The sequence below is a fragment of the Microcaecilia unicolor genome, chromosome 2, assembly GCF_901765095.1.
Source record: "Microcaecilia unicolor chromosome 2, aMicUni1.1, whole genome shotgun sequence".
NCBI lineage: Eukaryota > Metazoa > Chordata > Amphibia > Gymnophiona > Siphonopidae > Microcaecilia > Microcaecilia unicolor.
The window spans coordinates 201,180,763-201,197,388 of NC_044032.1; the positions used below are offsets into that span (position 1 = coordinate 201,180,763).

A 16,626-nucleotide genomic window follows, 5' to 3' on the forward strand; every position below is an offset into this window, starting at 1 on the left:
GCTTTCCATTATACCGCGTTATTCGTTTTGGGGAGATAAACGCCTATCTCCCGATTTAGGTCGCAATATAGGTGTTTTTGTCTTTCGATTATAAGCTGGATAGCCATTTTCAAACATCCAACCTTTTATTTCAAAATGCCACTTTATGCCATTTTTGAGATGTTTTTCTCTCTTGAAAATGAGCTCCTTAATCAGTTTGGTTTTGAAAAACTTCATGATATGATTGGAATGTTTTGTATCACAGTAGTTTATTTTTCATGTGAGGCAGACTATACGCAAAACTTACTACCGAGAATGGAAGAATGCAAGGAAAAATGTGCAAAACATTGAAATCTTTGCATTTTTGTGCATTCAAATTTTTTGGCTTATTACATCTGCCTCAAAGAATGCCAATGATTTATTTTTTAATGTTTCTGTACCATTAATTCATATGAACTGTGTCTTATTATCTGCTTTTAGGTTGCCTGGACAGTAGCAGTGTTTCAGAATGCAAGGCTGTAGCTGAAGGCTTCCAGGGATGTATGAGAACAATTTCTATTGGTAATAAAGCAATAGATCTTATTGCAGTGCAGCAAAGGCTCATTGGAAATTTCAGTGACCTACAGATAGATCTATGTGGCATTACAGACAGGTAAGAACTATCTGAATTCTGGATTTTTCTCTTTTCATTAAATACTCTACAATTATGAAATATAAGGAACCTTTTACTAAAGTAGTATGTGCTGTTAGTGAATGACCAGACTAGCAGTTAACACAATGGTTTGACATTTACCCTAGGCTAATTTATGTACCTTGCAGTTACTGCAACAGATAACTGAGATCATTTAGCACTGCCTCAGCCAGAGGCGTAGCCACGGGTGGGCCTGGACATGCCCAGGCCAAGCCACTTTTGCTCCAGGCCCACCCAGCCTCTTCTGCCCGCTCACCCCGTCCGCGTGGTCTGCTCACTTTTACTGCCCTGAAGCGCCGTTCTCCCTCCAGCACCGGCGATTCCCATAGCCAGCCTTCTGCCAGCACGCGTCGTCGGGGCCTCTTCTCAGGCACGTCCCGCCTACTCTGCAACTTCCCGCATCCCACCTTTGCGGAAAACAGGAAGTTGCAGAGTAGGAGGGTTGTACCTGAGAAGAGGCTTCGACAACGCATGCTGGCAGAAGGCTGGCTATGGGAATCGCCGGTGCTGGAGGGAGAACGGCGCTTCAGGTCAGTAAAAATGACCAGAACTGACCATGTGCAGGGGGCTGTCGCGGGGGGGGGGGGGGGGGGTAGCGGGTGGAGAGGAAATGCGGCGGCGGGCAGATGGAGAGGAAATGCGGTGGTGGGCGGGCGGGTAGGGGTGGTGGTAGCGGGTGGAGAGGAAATGCAAGGCCTGTGCCCACCCAGTCTACCTCCAGGCCCATCTAAAAATTAAACTCTGGCTACACTACTGGCCTCAGCATGTTTCTTTATTAATTGCATGGGGTAGATACTGGGAATAACCCCTCCCCCTCCCCTGATAACACAAAGGCTTTGCAGTTCCCACATGAGCTAACTGCAACATTTTACCATATTTTAGTAAAAGGGTCCCTTAGTCATTTTTATTTTGTTTTCAATCTAAGTGTAAGATGTTCTAAGGTCCCCATTTACCGAAGTGCATTGAACAGTTACCCTTGGAATGTGTGAATTGATTCTTGTCATTAACATCTCTTGCCTGTCTCCTCTATGCATCATGGTTCTGCACATTTTCTGCACTGAACAGTGCACAGTATACTACATCAGATAAGGAGCATTAGTAGAATCCTTCATGCTAAATGCTTTACCCATATGTGATATAATTTACAGTTTTATGTGTTGCACTGATATACCATTCTCTTCTTTGTGAGCTTCTGTTGGGAGTTTGCTTTGAACTAATGCTTTCTTCAAATTGAGTGGTTGCTGGAAAACCAATATTGAGAAGGTAGAAAATATCTTCTGGAGTAGTGACAGTAGGTCTATTATGTTTTCCTCTTTTTTTTTCCAGCACTGTGATGTATGTCGTAGTTTCCTTTTTTTTTTATTGTAGTAGGTTTTCCCTGAGTGTTTTAAGTGAACTAGTATTCCAAGAGATGATGATCTTGGTATTGTATACCTTTATTATTCAGTCAGGATTTTGAGGTGTCCCTGTTTCTTGGGTCATCATATATGCGTTGGCAGTGTGTGACGTAGCTGTGTATGCTTCAGAGATTTTTTTTTTTTTTACTTTTATATGAAGGGTGAAAACTGAAATCGTGAAGGTAGCTGCATCTCTCCGTTGGTTTCCTATATACAAATGCTTGCAGATAACTAAAGCTGAAAAAATTGTGCTGCCCAGAAAGTTATCTTTTTCTGTGAAATGGTCAACTTTTAATCTAATGAAAGGATCAGTTGTATTTTAAGTATTTTATCTTTCAGCTGAATTTGTAAAAAAATGCCCTAAATATTACAATAATATTTGAATGATATTCTGAAATTTATTCCAAAATGTTTCATGTCTGCCAAATAAAGTTAGCATATGCATGGTATATGACTCGTTTCTTTTCTCTCTATAAGAACCAAAGGAGTGTTGTTTGAGATCAGACACTAAGGAGTCTCTTTTGGTCAGATTTATTTCATATTTACTGCAACCTTTGGGAAAATTAATTAGACATTCAGGGGCCCTTTTATAAAGGTGCGGGAGGGCTAACGAGTGGGAAAGTACGCACCTCCAATCGGCACTACCACCGGGGTAGTGTGTGCGCCCAGTGGTAATTCTGATTTTTTTTGGCGCATGCCAAATCCTGCAGTAGAAAATTGTTTTCTATTTTTTACCACAGGGGCATTCCCGGCAGTAACTAACAGCATGCCCACGTTGGCGCATGCTGCATGGTTACCATGCAGGTAGCACGTGAGCCCTTACAGCTAGGTCAGTAGGTGGCAGTAAGAACTCAGGCCGTAAATAGGTGCGCTCTAGTTTTAATATTAGCACAGGCCCATATTCCGGCCCATTAAAAAACAGCCTTTTTCCCAGCTGCAGTAAAAAATGGCCCAGCACACACCTAAAAGACGTGCCCACACTCTTAAAAGATGTGCCCACACTACTGCAGGCCACATTTTACCATGGCCTTGTAAAAGGACTGTAGGGGTATTTCCCTGTGATCTTACCTGAGCTGGTCTGGGTTCATACAAGCCTATGCACAAACAAGATGGATGCTATACCCTTTGACCTGTGTCAGCAAGTTCCAGCTTCAGCTTGTGGAAAATCACTGACAGGCTTGCTGAAGCCAAGGACAGTCTGTGTCCCAACCACCCCCTTCTATCACCCTGAGAAGCTGAGAAGGGAGGCAGACATGACACCAGAAGTTACCATTCTCCAAGGTCACAAAACAAAGAACTCTTCTTGCCCAGGGCCGTGCTAACCCGGTAAGCGGGGTAAGCACGGCAGGGGAGCGCCTCACCTTCAAGGGCGCCACCGCCGCCGTGTTTAATAAAATTAAAAAATATTAACCTCTCGAGTCGCGTTGGCGCCTACATGCGCATGCGCTGCTGGCTCTGGCTGCTGCTGCCTTCCCGTGCACTGCAGCCTGCACTCATTCGTTTGTTTAGTTTAGGCTAAGCACCGCCCCAGTGTGATGCACGGCGTGATGTCATCGTGCCTGGAGCCTCGCAGGCAGTCCGACTCCAAACAAAGGATGGGTGTTTGCCGCCGCCGCCGCCACGTTGGAGACTGAGTAGTGCTGGGACGGAGATGGAGAGAGGAGAGCCGGCGCCCTTGGATCGTTGGATCTGATCAGCTGCTGCTCCCCGGTCCCGCAGCTCGTTTTTATCATCGGTAAGGAGGTAAGGACGCCTTGTTTAACTTAGTTTTCATTATTGTAATGGCTGGCAGGCTGGCCTACACTGCCGAGGTTGTTTTGCTCCACAATATTTTTGAAAGTGTAGGTGTGCCTTGGGTTTGAAAAGGTTGGGAAACAGTGTACTAGGAATGGCCAGGGAGCTGCTGGAATTAGCCATGAGATAGGAAAGGCCGGGTGTGGGAGAAAACATGGATACTGTTGGTGGCAATGTATGAAAGGAACAAAGAAGGAAAAAGGTCATGAGTGATAGCTCCCTAATGAGAACCTGAGCAGGAGGAGAAAAACTAGTTGAGTGATAGGAGAAGAGATTCAAGCACAGGTGGGTCTTCTGCTGCGTTACAGCACAGCACCATCTTCAGATAAGGCAAGGAGGAAATTTCTGGGGGGGGGGGGGTAGAGAACAAGCTATAATCAGGGAGGAACGAAGGAGGAGGAGAGAGTAAAGGGCAGGAAAGGACAATAAGAGCTGATGGAACACAAAGGCAAAGAGGAAGATAGGAAAAAGAAGGCAAGGAAATTTCTGTGTGTTGGGGGGGGAGACTAAGAACAAGCTAGAATCAGGGAGGAAGGAGGGGAGACTAAGGCATGAGGAAAGGAAGATGAGCTGATGAGTAATAAAATGGATTGTGACATAAGTATAACAGTCATATAATACTAGTAAAAATGGCCCATTTCTGGCGCCGATGAAACGGGTGCTAGCGGGCATGGGACTCCCTTCTCCTCCCCTTCCGGTACCTGTTCCGTCAGCCCAGGAAAGAAAGAGCCCCCTCTTTCCTCCCGTAGCGGTGGCTTCCTTGCTGCATGGTGTGGGAGTCCGGCTCTCGGCATTTCAAAATGGCCGCCGAGAGTTGAAGTCTCGCGAGGCAGCTTGAACTCTCGGTGGCCATTTTGAAATGCCGAGAGCCGGACTCCCACAGCATGCAGCAAGGAAGCCACCGCTACGGGAGGAAAGAGGGGGCTCTTTCTTTCCTGGGCTGATGGAACAGGTACCTCTAGACCACCAGGGAGACACGCGTAAGGGGAGGGGAGGTGACAGGGAGGGAGGGAGGTTGGTGAGGTTAAGTGTGTGCTACCATGGGCGGGGCTATGTGGCAAAGGGGCGGGGTTCATGTGCACGTCAGCGGCGGCTGGGATTTGTTGGAAGGGGAGGAGTACTACTGCTCCCCGTGCGTAAATTTGTTTTAGTGTTCCGCCCTCAACGTCATCACGTGTGATGCCAGGGCGGGGCATGAAGATGTTGTGGTGGCTTCATCCTTTATTTGTTCAGCAATCCCACAAAGATGCACTCCATCTTTCAGCTCCTATTTCCTTTGCATCTTGTGCCAAACCGGGGGGGGGGGGCACCCGGGGGGGGCGCCAACTGATAGTCTGCAGGGGGGCACCACAGACCCTTGGCATGGCCCTGTTCTTGCCCATGTACTGAACTGAACGAGATCATGATTGGTCCGGGCTATCACCTGACCGCGAGGTACTAGGAGAGTGGGAACAGAAATAGGTTAGTAAGTCGGAGACCCTCGGAAGGAGGGGTAACTGGTAAGAAGACATGAGGAATCCAGCAAGGCTCGGAGTGAGCCAGAGACTGTGTATGATACCAACCTTGTGATCTGCATAACTGGTGCAGATACCTGTGGCAGAAATATTGGCTCTGAGATCCAACACAGAGAGACGGAAACCTGCTTGCTGCAGAGAGAGACCCGCACTACATCTAAGACACAGACTGCTGAATCAGCGTCTGGGAAGATTCTGCTCCATTCTTATATGAAGCCGTCATAAGGACAGTGGTAAGATCACGGTGATTTACTTCCTAGTCTGGGATTAGTTATTGGTATTATCTAAGCAAGGAAGATTGGTTTATGTCATCTCGTGGTCAGAGAAAATAAGCTGCTAATTTGTATTGTGCATAAGAGGTGAGAAGTTTTCATAAGGATTATTAGGATATCATTTGTACTGTTCTAATCATTACCATACTTAGTCTCAGGATAATCAGAGTATAGTTTAGACAATATATTTTGGTAGTGCTCATATCAGTAAGAGATATTTTTATTGCATAAGCTATCGCAGAGTGTTTCTATATTTTTCTTATCTACAATAAAATATATATGTATCATTTGTGGCTTGGTTTCACTTTTCTCATGTAACATTTGGCAAGGTGCCAGAACCAAGGTCCTTGTGTATTATTTCCCCTAGGCTGAGCTAGGAAGTTGCTTACGCACATTTCCTTATATTAGGACCTTGGAATAAGTAGCTGGGGGTAACTGTTATCCTAATTATTACTTATTTACACCTACAGGACCCTTCAGAGTTTAGCTATTTTTGTTATGCAAATAATATGCATGAAGCTATCTTTAAAAAATGTCCCTAGTTCCCTAGCTGCCATTGAGTATTGATTTAATGGACAAGCTGGTGTTTAACGCAAGTAAGACTGAGGTACTCTGGATTCAGAAACCAAGTATGTCTTTCCTAGTCTCAAGTTTAAAACCTCAGGACTGTAGTTTATCTCTCTAGTCAGAATTTAAAGTGTTGGTGGTCATCCTTCATGCAGATCTTATTTTGCAACTACATAAAACAACATGATAAAATCTGCATTTTTTTTCAGCTTCAGTAAATACATAATCTTCAATCTTATCTTATAAGTGACAGCATTCCACAATGATCCAAGCACTGGTATTTAGTAAACCAGATTATTATCTCATCTTACATGTGGATTTGCAAAGAAACAACTCAGTAGTTTGCAGTATGTTCAAAATACAGCTATGAAAATCTGCATGAGTTTAAAGTTTTCTGATCTTGGGATACTACATGGCTAATGACTTACTTCAATCCCACAGATTTATACAACCCTTAAAATCTGCTTCTGTCACCTACAGCAACTATGACATTTTTTTCAAATGCATTGAGAAGGCAATTCTGATCACAGTAATCCATGCTGTGATATCATGATTAGACTAATGTAATGTCCTGTACATTGGTCTGACTACAGAGTTTGAAACTGCTCCAGTTAATTCAGAGTGCCACTGCATAACTGTTGTAAATGATGTGAACATATCATAACCTTCTTTTAAAAAGCTGCATTTGCTATTAGTGCCCTACAGGATGAAATTAGGAGGTACCTAAAATATAAATTAACCTTATATATACCTCTGAGGTTTTTAAGGTCCTCCCAAAGAACATTCTTAACTTATTCCTCCCCCTTTTACAAAGCTACGCAGCAATGCCAACACAGCCCATTAACTTTGAATGGGCTGTGTCAGCAGTACCACACCGGCAGCTGCTAGCATGTCTTTGTAAAAGGGGGGAGGGGGTAAGTCCGTACAAAAGGAAATGACATGATGTGAAACCCACCAACAGTGTTGTATAGTAACTAAATAAATGTAACTAGTTACTGTATTTAAGTAAAAGTTTTGTTACTTGTAAAGAAGTACAGGAAAAATGTGTTACTTTTAATTTTACTGAAGCAATATTTTTACCAAGTTTTGCTACTTTTACCAAGTTAAAAGTAAAGAGTAAAAGTGGCAGAGAGATCTAAATGATGATTCCTCAGTAAACCAAATGAAACAGCAAAACTTGGAACAGGATTTTGCAATTGCAAACCTCGTCACACAAACAGTGGATCATCTCATCTTAAATTTTGGTATTCAGAGAATACAGCCTATATAAGAACAGTAGAGTTGCCTGTGCTTGTTGAACTGGTTATTACTCTCCAGCCACACAGAACAGTGATGAGTTCAGTCACTTTGAAGCGGAGATGAAGCTGAAGCTAGTTGCAATTCTTGGTGAACAGACATATATCTCTATTACAACAGACTGTTGGACATCAAATGGAAAATTTTATATTGGTGTGACAGTCCACTGGATTGATAGTCTGTCTAGCCTTAAAACTGAAGAGTTTCCATACATTTGACATTCTTGCGTCAGTTCTTGAATATATTCAGAGTTTGCCATCAGATGAAAAATAGTTTCTAATTTAAAAGCTGTTCTATCTCCATTTTAAATGTTAATGCCGGCAGCTTGGTTCCACCTCAGTTAAGGTGGAGTTTATCTTTTTAGAATAGGATCCCCCTTTGCCAGAATGTTGCCCAGTTTCTAACAAAACTATATCCATCCTCCCTGCACCATTGTCTCATCCATACATTGAGACTTTGGAGCTCTGCCTGCCTCTTGGGTCCTGCACGTGAAATAGGGAGTACTTCTGAAAAAGCTACCCTGAAGGTTCTGGATTACAGCTTTCTACCTAAGAGCCTAAATCTGGCTCCCACAATTTACAGCTGGCTTCTCCCCAGAAGCTTAGCGGAGATTATGAAGCAAAACCTGTACTGGACAAACTTCTATGGTCTGTGCTCTGATCGTGGCTGGACAGATTCAGCTTTAGAAGTTGGATAACAAGGCCAGTACTGGTCAGACTTCTATAGTCTGTACCCTGATTGTGACTGAATAGATTTGGATGGGCTGGAGTGCAGCTTTTCAGAGGCTTCAACGTTAACTTCAGAAATTTTAAAACAAGGACAGTGCTGGGCAGACTTGTACAATCTATGCCCTGAAAACTGCACAGACAAATCAAGACTAGGTATATATTTGAAGTATCACATACCATATGTAATGAATTATTATCTTGTTGGGCAGACTGGATGGACCGTACAGATCTTTCTCTTCCGTCATCAAATAGAGGTTGTGGGATCAGACCAAATGAACCTTTTAAGCCTGGTTGGAGGGATGGGATTGAGAGGATTTTCCCAGACTTTCCATTTTCCAGTCTAAGTGGTATATATGAGGACATCATGATTCACTTGAAGCAGCAGAAATACAACTTGGAGAGGTGTAGAGATGTTTGTGTGCTGCTTAATTTGATGTGCATGCATTTACCTGTAGTATAGCTTCTCTGTGATGTGTCTTAAGGAATCCACTGAGGAGGAAAGTTTACAACACAGGCTACCATTAGGAGGAGTTATTTTACTGTTAACCCCAGTTAATAGTAACTAATTCTCATTGCATAGAATGGGATCTGTGCAAAAATAGCACAAATTAGTGATAAAATACATCTTTAATGGTAGCCCATGCTGATTACTATGCCACTAATCTCACAGATTCTATATAATGTGACCAAAATTGAAATTAATTACTTAACAAGCCAATCAGCACTGATAATTGCCACTTAACAGGCAATTATTTGATACTAATTGGCTTTAATTAGAATTTATACACACAACTTGCTAGGCATATTATATAAAGTGGTGCACATAAAAACTAAGGCATGCAGCCAAGAAGTGGGCTTGTCCATGGGCATGGAATGGGACAGATCATGGGCATTACAAAAAATTATATGTGTGGTAACAGAATACCCCTGCATCACACTTATCTTTGATGTCCGTATTTATACCAGGTTCTACTTGGTATAAACTCCCACAATTAGGTTTAGGCATGCGTAAGGGCTCATTCAGGTACCATATATAGAAATGGGTCCAATATGTTTACATCCTTATTTTTCTAGGCCCTCAATGCAGGAAATGGGACATCCAGGTTGAGATTAGAGATGGCCAACCCCCAAATTTTTGTTTCATTTTTATACAGTGGGGCCTATTGGCTCTGAAGTATAATTCCTAATTTAAGATCTTCTAATGAGGTGCTCAGTCTTTTTTGAATATCAGACCTTATATACTCTGCTTTCTGTCATCGTCTGATTGCTTTGTTCCTTGGGGTTCTAATACACAACCAAAATATTGAACTGAAAGAAAATACAAAGCAAACAAAACTGAAGACTGGTGCCTGAATTCTCTTTCAATTTATCTTTAAAAGAGAAAACATGGTCAAGGTTAGTAACACCGTCCAATTGTGCAAGCATTGGTCCTATCACAACTGGATTACTGCAATGCATATTACCTAGCAAACTACATTAATCATAGCCGTGAGACTTGTGTTGAGAGCTTCAAAATTTGACAAAAATCAAAACTAGAATAATCTTCAAACCTGCACATTCATTTTCAGAATAATACATGGTTTGGCACCTGAATACATGTTGGATTTGATTGATTTACCAGCACGAAATACGTCTGTAAAATCTAGAAAATACCTTATACTTCATTATCCTAACTATAAAAACATCAATTTCAAGTCTATATTATGCAAGTATTTCTCTCACATAGGCACTAAATGGTGGAATGATTTACCAGATGAAATTAAACAAATTTCTAACTATTTAATATTCCAAAAAATTCTTCTCTTTTTGAAAAATTCCTGAAATAAGTATGTCATCTATCAAAGTCAAGTATTTCTGTAAAAGCCTATAAACTCTAGTTAAGTTGCTTTAACGGATTGATCTCGTTATCAATATTTGTATCTGCTTTTACTTAACTGTTGAAAGCCACATAGAGCTAAATAATTAGTATTCAGATTATGTGGGATATAAGAACCAAAATAAATATATAAACAATAAATACATGGGATGATTTAGGAAGACATAAATAATTGTCCAAAGCAAGGTGCTGCATAATATGCAAATTCTATAATAATGAAGAATGTTTTCAGGTTACAAGAAGGATAAAGCAAAAACTGCTACTTTTATGATCAAGTTTAGCTAAAATATCTTGGTAAACGAGCTCAGGCTGTGTTTGCTTCTGAACATATTACATTGTATTTCTTTAGCTCGTCAGGCCTTGCAGTTTTTCTTCCTGATAGAACAAGCATCTAGGGAACATTTAGAATTGAATTAGCATGTAAAGTAAATGGATTCTTGCATCTTGAAAGATGAGTTCATTTAAGAGAGAGAGGATAATTTTGAAATTCTTAGTTGCCTTTTACATAGATAAAAAGAAGGTAGTATATAGTGGGTCATGAGAGGGAATTATTCTATAAAGTATTTGCTAACATTTGATTAATGATTTTATGAGCATATCATTAAAATAACAGCATATACATATGTGGGTATGCACATACATATGTATATGCCAATATTTTGTGTAAGTGCTATTCATATTTTAAATAGAACATAGAAATAAGAGATGCCAATGTCTGCTAATATTTTAGAAAAAAGACCTCTTGATGAACCTTTTCTAAAATGCATGCATGAATGGAGAGGTATGTTTAGCAACATACATGTCTAAAGGGGTCCTTTTACTTAGGTGCGCTGAAAAATGGCCTGCGGTAGTGTAGATGCGTATTTTGGGCACATGCAGAATTATTTTTTAGTGCACCTACAAAAAATGCCTTTTTTTTTGCCAAAAATGGACTTGTGGCAAAATGAAAATTCCCGCTCGTCCATTTTGGGTCTGAGACCTTACCGCAAACCATTGACCTAGCGGTAAGGTCTCACGCAGTAATCGGGCGATAATGGTCTACGCGCATCAAATTTCACTTGACGCGCGTAGCTGCCGCGTGTCAGAAAATAAAAAATATTTTTCAGATGCGTGTAGCCACATGGTGACCGGGCAGTAATTCCAATTTGGCATGCGTTGGGCGCACTTAGGCGCCTACATAGCTTAGTAAAAGGGCCCCTAAGTGTTGGCATTTACAGGTGTATGTTGGTATTTCAGAACATATACATAAGGACAAACACATAGAGATATGGACAATAATTCTATAAATGGATACCTGCATTTCTGCGTTACTTGCACAAATGAATGTATAGAACACCTGCATGCTCATGGGTACATGTACACTTAAGCACGTAAGTGACAGCAAACAGTTAAGCACTATTCTGTATGGGTGAGTAGATTTTCTATATGGTGTTCAAAGTTGCACAAGCAAATTTGGGCATGTGCCCAATTTGCGTGCAGAGTCCACAATGGAACAGGATGATGCCTTCTTTGGGTAGCAATGAAGATCAAGAGAGAGTAGAAGACACAACTCTCAAGCAGGGGAAATTCAAATTGAAGCTCTTTATTAGGCACCAAAACTGTGACATCTTTGTGATGACAATATTTTGGAACGTAGTTGATTTCTGGTGGTTTTCCACCCAGTTTTGGCTGTGTGGCATTTTGAGAAGAATACACTTATTTTATAGGTACCATACACACACAATTGATGTCTCCAAGTCCTGTAACCCCCGAGGCAGGCGGTGTCCTGTTGAAACTCTGGCCAGCGTCAGGTCTTCAGTTTTGGCGCCTAATAAAGAGCTTCAATTTGAATTTCCCCTGCTTGAGAGTTGTGTCTTCTACTCTCTCTTGATCTTCATTGCTACCCAAAGAAGGCCTAATAAAGAGCCTCATCTTGAGTTCTCCCTGCTTGTGAGTCGTGTCTCCTTCTACTCTCTCTTGATCCCCAATTTGCATGTGCAATTTAATTAAGTAATAATCTAATTAGCACCAATAATTGGGCATTAAAAATCAGTTATTGGTATTAATTGGCAACAATTTGGATTTAAGTGTGCATCTTGCTAAGCGCTAATCTGTAATGATGCACGTGTAAATCTTTTAGCGCACAACTGAAAATGGGACATGACCATGGTAGGGTCGTGGGCAGGTAAGGGGCATATACTAAAGATGTGCGCAGTATTATAGAATTTGGTGAATCCATGCCTAATTTACAAGCAAAGATTTACACCAAGTTTCAGTTGGTGTAAATCCACATGCCCAATATTGGACCTGGATCCTGGTACTACACACTATTCTATAAACAGTGCCAAACTTACTGTTTATAGAATAGCACTCATTTTTTTCAGCACCCAAATTTGGGCGCCATTTACAAAATCTAATCCATAGCGTGTAAAAGCAAAGAGGGCATTCACATGGGTAAATGATGGGGAGGGGCATGGGTGGTGCTGCCACTTACCCATGCCATCTACACAATACTGTAACTTATGTACACCCTTGCTGCATTTAAGTGTCCACAGTTATATGAGGTCTGTGGCTGGTGTAAGTGCAGGTGCCTAGATTTTTGGTGTCCTGATATTGTGATATCCTACTATTATATAAACCTAAAACTTAGATTAATATTTGAAAGGGATTGGTCATACAAAATAAATTCCACTATCCATGGGATTCTATATATTGCGCTGAGATTTCTGCTTGGAAATCGAAGCGTATTCCATAACAATGTGCATAACTTAATTAGTTAACAAGCTAATCATCACTAATTGCCATTGATTACAATTTACGCACACTACTTGCTAAGCGTACTCTGAAACATGGTGCCGGTAAATTCTAAGTTGCATAATTGAAAAGTGGGCATGGTTAAGCATGTGGTATGGGTGGGTTGTGGGCGTTTCTAAAATCTATGCACGTTGTTATAGAATATACCTAGGGGCGGCCCAAGGCAATCTACTACTTGAGGAGTGTCAAATCAGTGATAGCAACAAACTTCCTGTACTACCAGACACTAATAAAACCTTGCAAACAGACACTTAGAAACCTACCATACTATACCAGCACCAACAAGTCAAGAAATCAGGGCCCCTTTTACCAAGCTGTGGCAAAAGGGGGCCAGCGCTTGTGTAAGCACATGCTTTACAAATCAGAAAAAAATATGTTTTTACTCAGTGCTAATGTGAACTCTGGAATTTGTTGCCAGAGGAAGTAGTGAAAACATTTAGCATAGCTAGGCAGTGGCGTTCCTAGGGGGGCAGACACCCGGGGCGGCGCGGACCCCCCTGGGTGCAGCACCCCCCGATGTAGCGCAGACCCCCCCCAGGTGCAGCACCCACCCCCCGATGCAGCGCAGACCCCCCCCCCCCCGGGTACACGCCACTGGGGGGGGGGTGCTGCAGCGCGCGCCTGCTCAGAGTTCCCTGACTTTGCGCGTTCGCTGCAGCTCCCTTGCTCTGACCCGGAACAGGAAGTAACCTGATCCAGGGCAGAGGGAGCTGCAGCGAACGCGCAAAGTCAGGGAACTCAGAGCAGGCACGCGCCGCGGCGTGCACCCAGGGCGGACCGCCCCCACCGCCCCCCTTGGTATGCCACTGTAGCTAGGTAGGTTTAAAAAGGGGTTTAGACAAGCTCCTAGAAGATAAGTCCATCAATATTTTGCAGCCATAAAGACTTGGAAAAATCTGCTTATGAGCAAGAAGGACTAGATCTTTTTTGATATCCCACTAGGTCTGACTCTTCAATACTTAAGTTCTCATGTAATACTTTAAGAGTTTAATGTATATCTATTAAAGTGTGTGTCATTTATATTGTGAAAAGCCCACCTTAGCACTATAATTCACTATTTCCTTCTTCCTGAGGTAGTAAATGTTAACACTTCCCCTTAATCCACCTCACAGTACTAAACTATTTTAATGATTTTGGACCATCAGATGTAGCCCCACTTAGACTATGGTGTATAGCCTGTTGAAGCTCTTTGAAGTCTATATGGAGCTACAGCCTCTGATGGTCTGAAATCATTAAAATATTAAAGGGCTCAACGCGGGCTTATCGCTCGCTCTTTCAGGACTATTGCCAGCCCAATACAGCTGCTGGTGGTAGTCCCACCCTGAGTGCATGCCATTTCCAGGGGGAAAAAAACCACAAGAAATGGCTTGCGCACGATAACCCAGCGGTAATCGGGCATCACCGCACCCTGCCCAGTTACCACCAGGTTAGCGCGGGAGCCCTTATCACCACCTCAGTGGGTGTCAGTAAGGGCTCCCCGTTGCATGGCCATTCGGGAAGAGTTATCTTACCGCATGGCCATGTGTGCCTGGGGTCATTTTACTTGCTGCAGTAAAAAGGGCGCTAATGTGCGGGAAAAAAATGGCTCCTGCCACCAGCACAGGGCCCTTTTCCCTCAGCTTGGTATAATGAGATGGATTAAGGAGAAGTATTTATATAGTGCTGACGTTGTATTTATTATATCTATGCTATATGAATGTTCTAATATGTTGCTATTAAGTGGTTTCTTTGGTATTTTGCTGACATCGTAAGAATCATGTCTGTGTTATATGAATGTTTCTGTATGTTGCCTATCATGGAGGGGCATAATTGAACAAAAACGTCTATCTCCATGGGCGTTTATCTCCGAGAACAGGTCCGTGAAGGGGCGGACCGAACCGTATTTTCGAAAAAAATAGACGTCCATGTTTTATTCAACAATGTGTGAGCTGGGCGTTTTTGTTTTTCAGCGATAATGGAAAATGAAAGCGCCCAGCTCAAAAACGAATAAATCCAAGGCATTTGTTCGTGGGAGGGGCCAGGATTCGTAGTGCACTGGTCCCCCTCACATGCCAGGACACCAACCGGGCACCCTAGGGGGCACTTTTACAAAAACAAAAAAAAAGGTAAAAGAGCTCCCAGGTGCATAGCACCCTTCCCTTGTGTGTTGAGCCCCCCAAATCCCCCTCAACACCCACTGCCCACAAGTCTACACCATTACTATAGCCCTAAGGGGTGAAGGGGGGCACCTACATGTGGGTACAGTGGGTTTGGGGGGGTTGGACGACTAATAAGCATTAAGCAGCACAATTGTAACAGGTAGGGGGGATGGGCCTGGGTCCACCTGCCTGAAGTCCACTGCACCCCCTAACAACTGCTCCAGTGACCTGCATACTGCTGTCAGGGAGCTGGGTATGACATTTGAGGGTGAAAATAAAAAGTTGTGAAACTTCATTTTTTGTGGTGGGAGGGGGTTAGTGACCACTGGGGGAGTCAGGGGAGGTCATCCCCGATTCCCTCCAGTGGTCATCTGGTCATTTAGGGCACTTTTTGGGGCCTTATTCATGAAAAAAACAGGGTCCAGGAAAAGTGTCCTAAATTCTAGCTAAAAACGCATACTTTTTTCCCATTATCGGTGAAATGCGCCCATCTCTGTTCGGCAGATAACCACGCCCCAGTTCCGCCTTCGCCACACCTCTGACACGCCCCCATCAACTTTGTCCGCATCCGCGACGGAGTGCAGTTGAAAACGTCCAAAATCGGCTTTCGATTATACCGCTTTATTCGTTTTTGTGAAATAAACGTCCATCTCCTGATTTAGGTCGGAACTTGGGCGTTTTTCTCGTTGGATTATAAGCAGGATAGTGTATCATTAGTACCCTGCTGACAGCTATCACAATTATTTTATATGATTATTCTATTGTACTGTTTCTATGTGTATATTTCTGATACAGGAAGGGGCATTTTCGATATGACGTCTAAATCCGATTTTGGACATTTTGATGAAAATGACCAAAAATCAAGTGGTGAACATGGCCATTTTTGAACCAGAAAAATCTCTTTTTGTTTCAAAAATTGCTATTCCCTAGATGTTTTGTGCTCAGTGTATTTTACTTTTGTGACCATTAAAAAAAAAAAAATCACCCAAGGGGAAAACACACAAAAACAAGCCACTGGGACATCCAAAGGGGGGGGGGGGGGGGATTCTTAGTAGACTGGCACCACATACATCCCAACAGAGCAGTGGCATTACAATAAACTTCACATAAAAGATCCCAGGTACACTTCTCACCATTACACCTTTATATTGAATGGTGAGCCCACCAAAAATGTACTGTACTCAACTGTACACCACTACAGTAACCCTTATGGCTGCAGGTGTCACCTACATGTAGGTACAGTAGGTTTTTGGTGAGTTTTGTGTTATGATTCTACTGAGATAGGCAGGGGAATGACTGGGACTCGCTTCTGATTGGCCTGTCAGGGACTGAGCTGACGTCTGAAGCAGCAGATGTCAGAAGTCAGACCTTATTTAAACTTACCTCGCTCTACAGCAGATGCTCTAGTGTTATTTCCTTTCAGCTGAGCTCTGGTTTCTTGCTTAGTCTGTGCTCGTAGTACAGTGTGTATTCTTGGAGTTTCCTTGCTCTTTTCTTTGTTTGTGGTCTGTGTGTGTACTGGTTGTAATCAGTGTTTCCTTGATTGCTTCACTGCTGTGCAGCTGGGTCTGTTGTCTCTCC

General features: G+C 42.6%; 1 protein-coding gene across 1 annotated transcript in view; it reads left to right on the forward strand.

Annotated features, from left to right (window-relative positions):
* LOC115463266 (contactin-associated protein-like 4) overlaps window positions 1-16,626 on the forward strand; it is a 1,024,538-nt gene that overhangs the window by 505,429 nt on the left and 502,483 nt on the right. Inside the window, 1 exon segment of the mRNA XM_030193620.1 lies at window positions 460-631. Coding sequence (XP_030049480.1) covers window positions 460-631 — 172 coding nt within the window.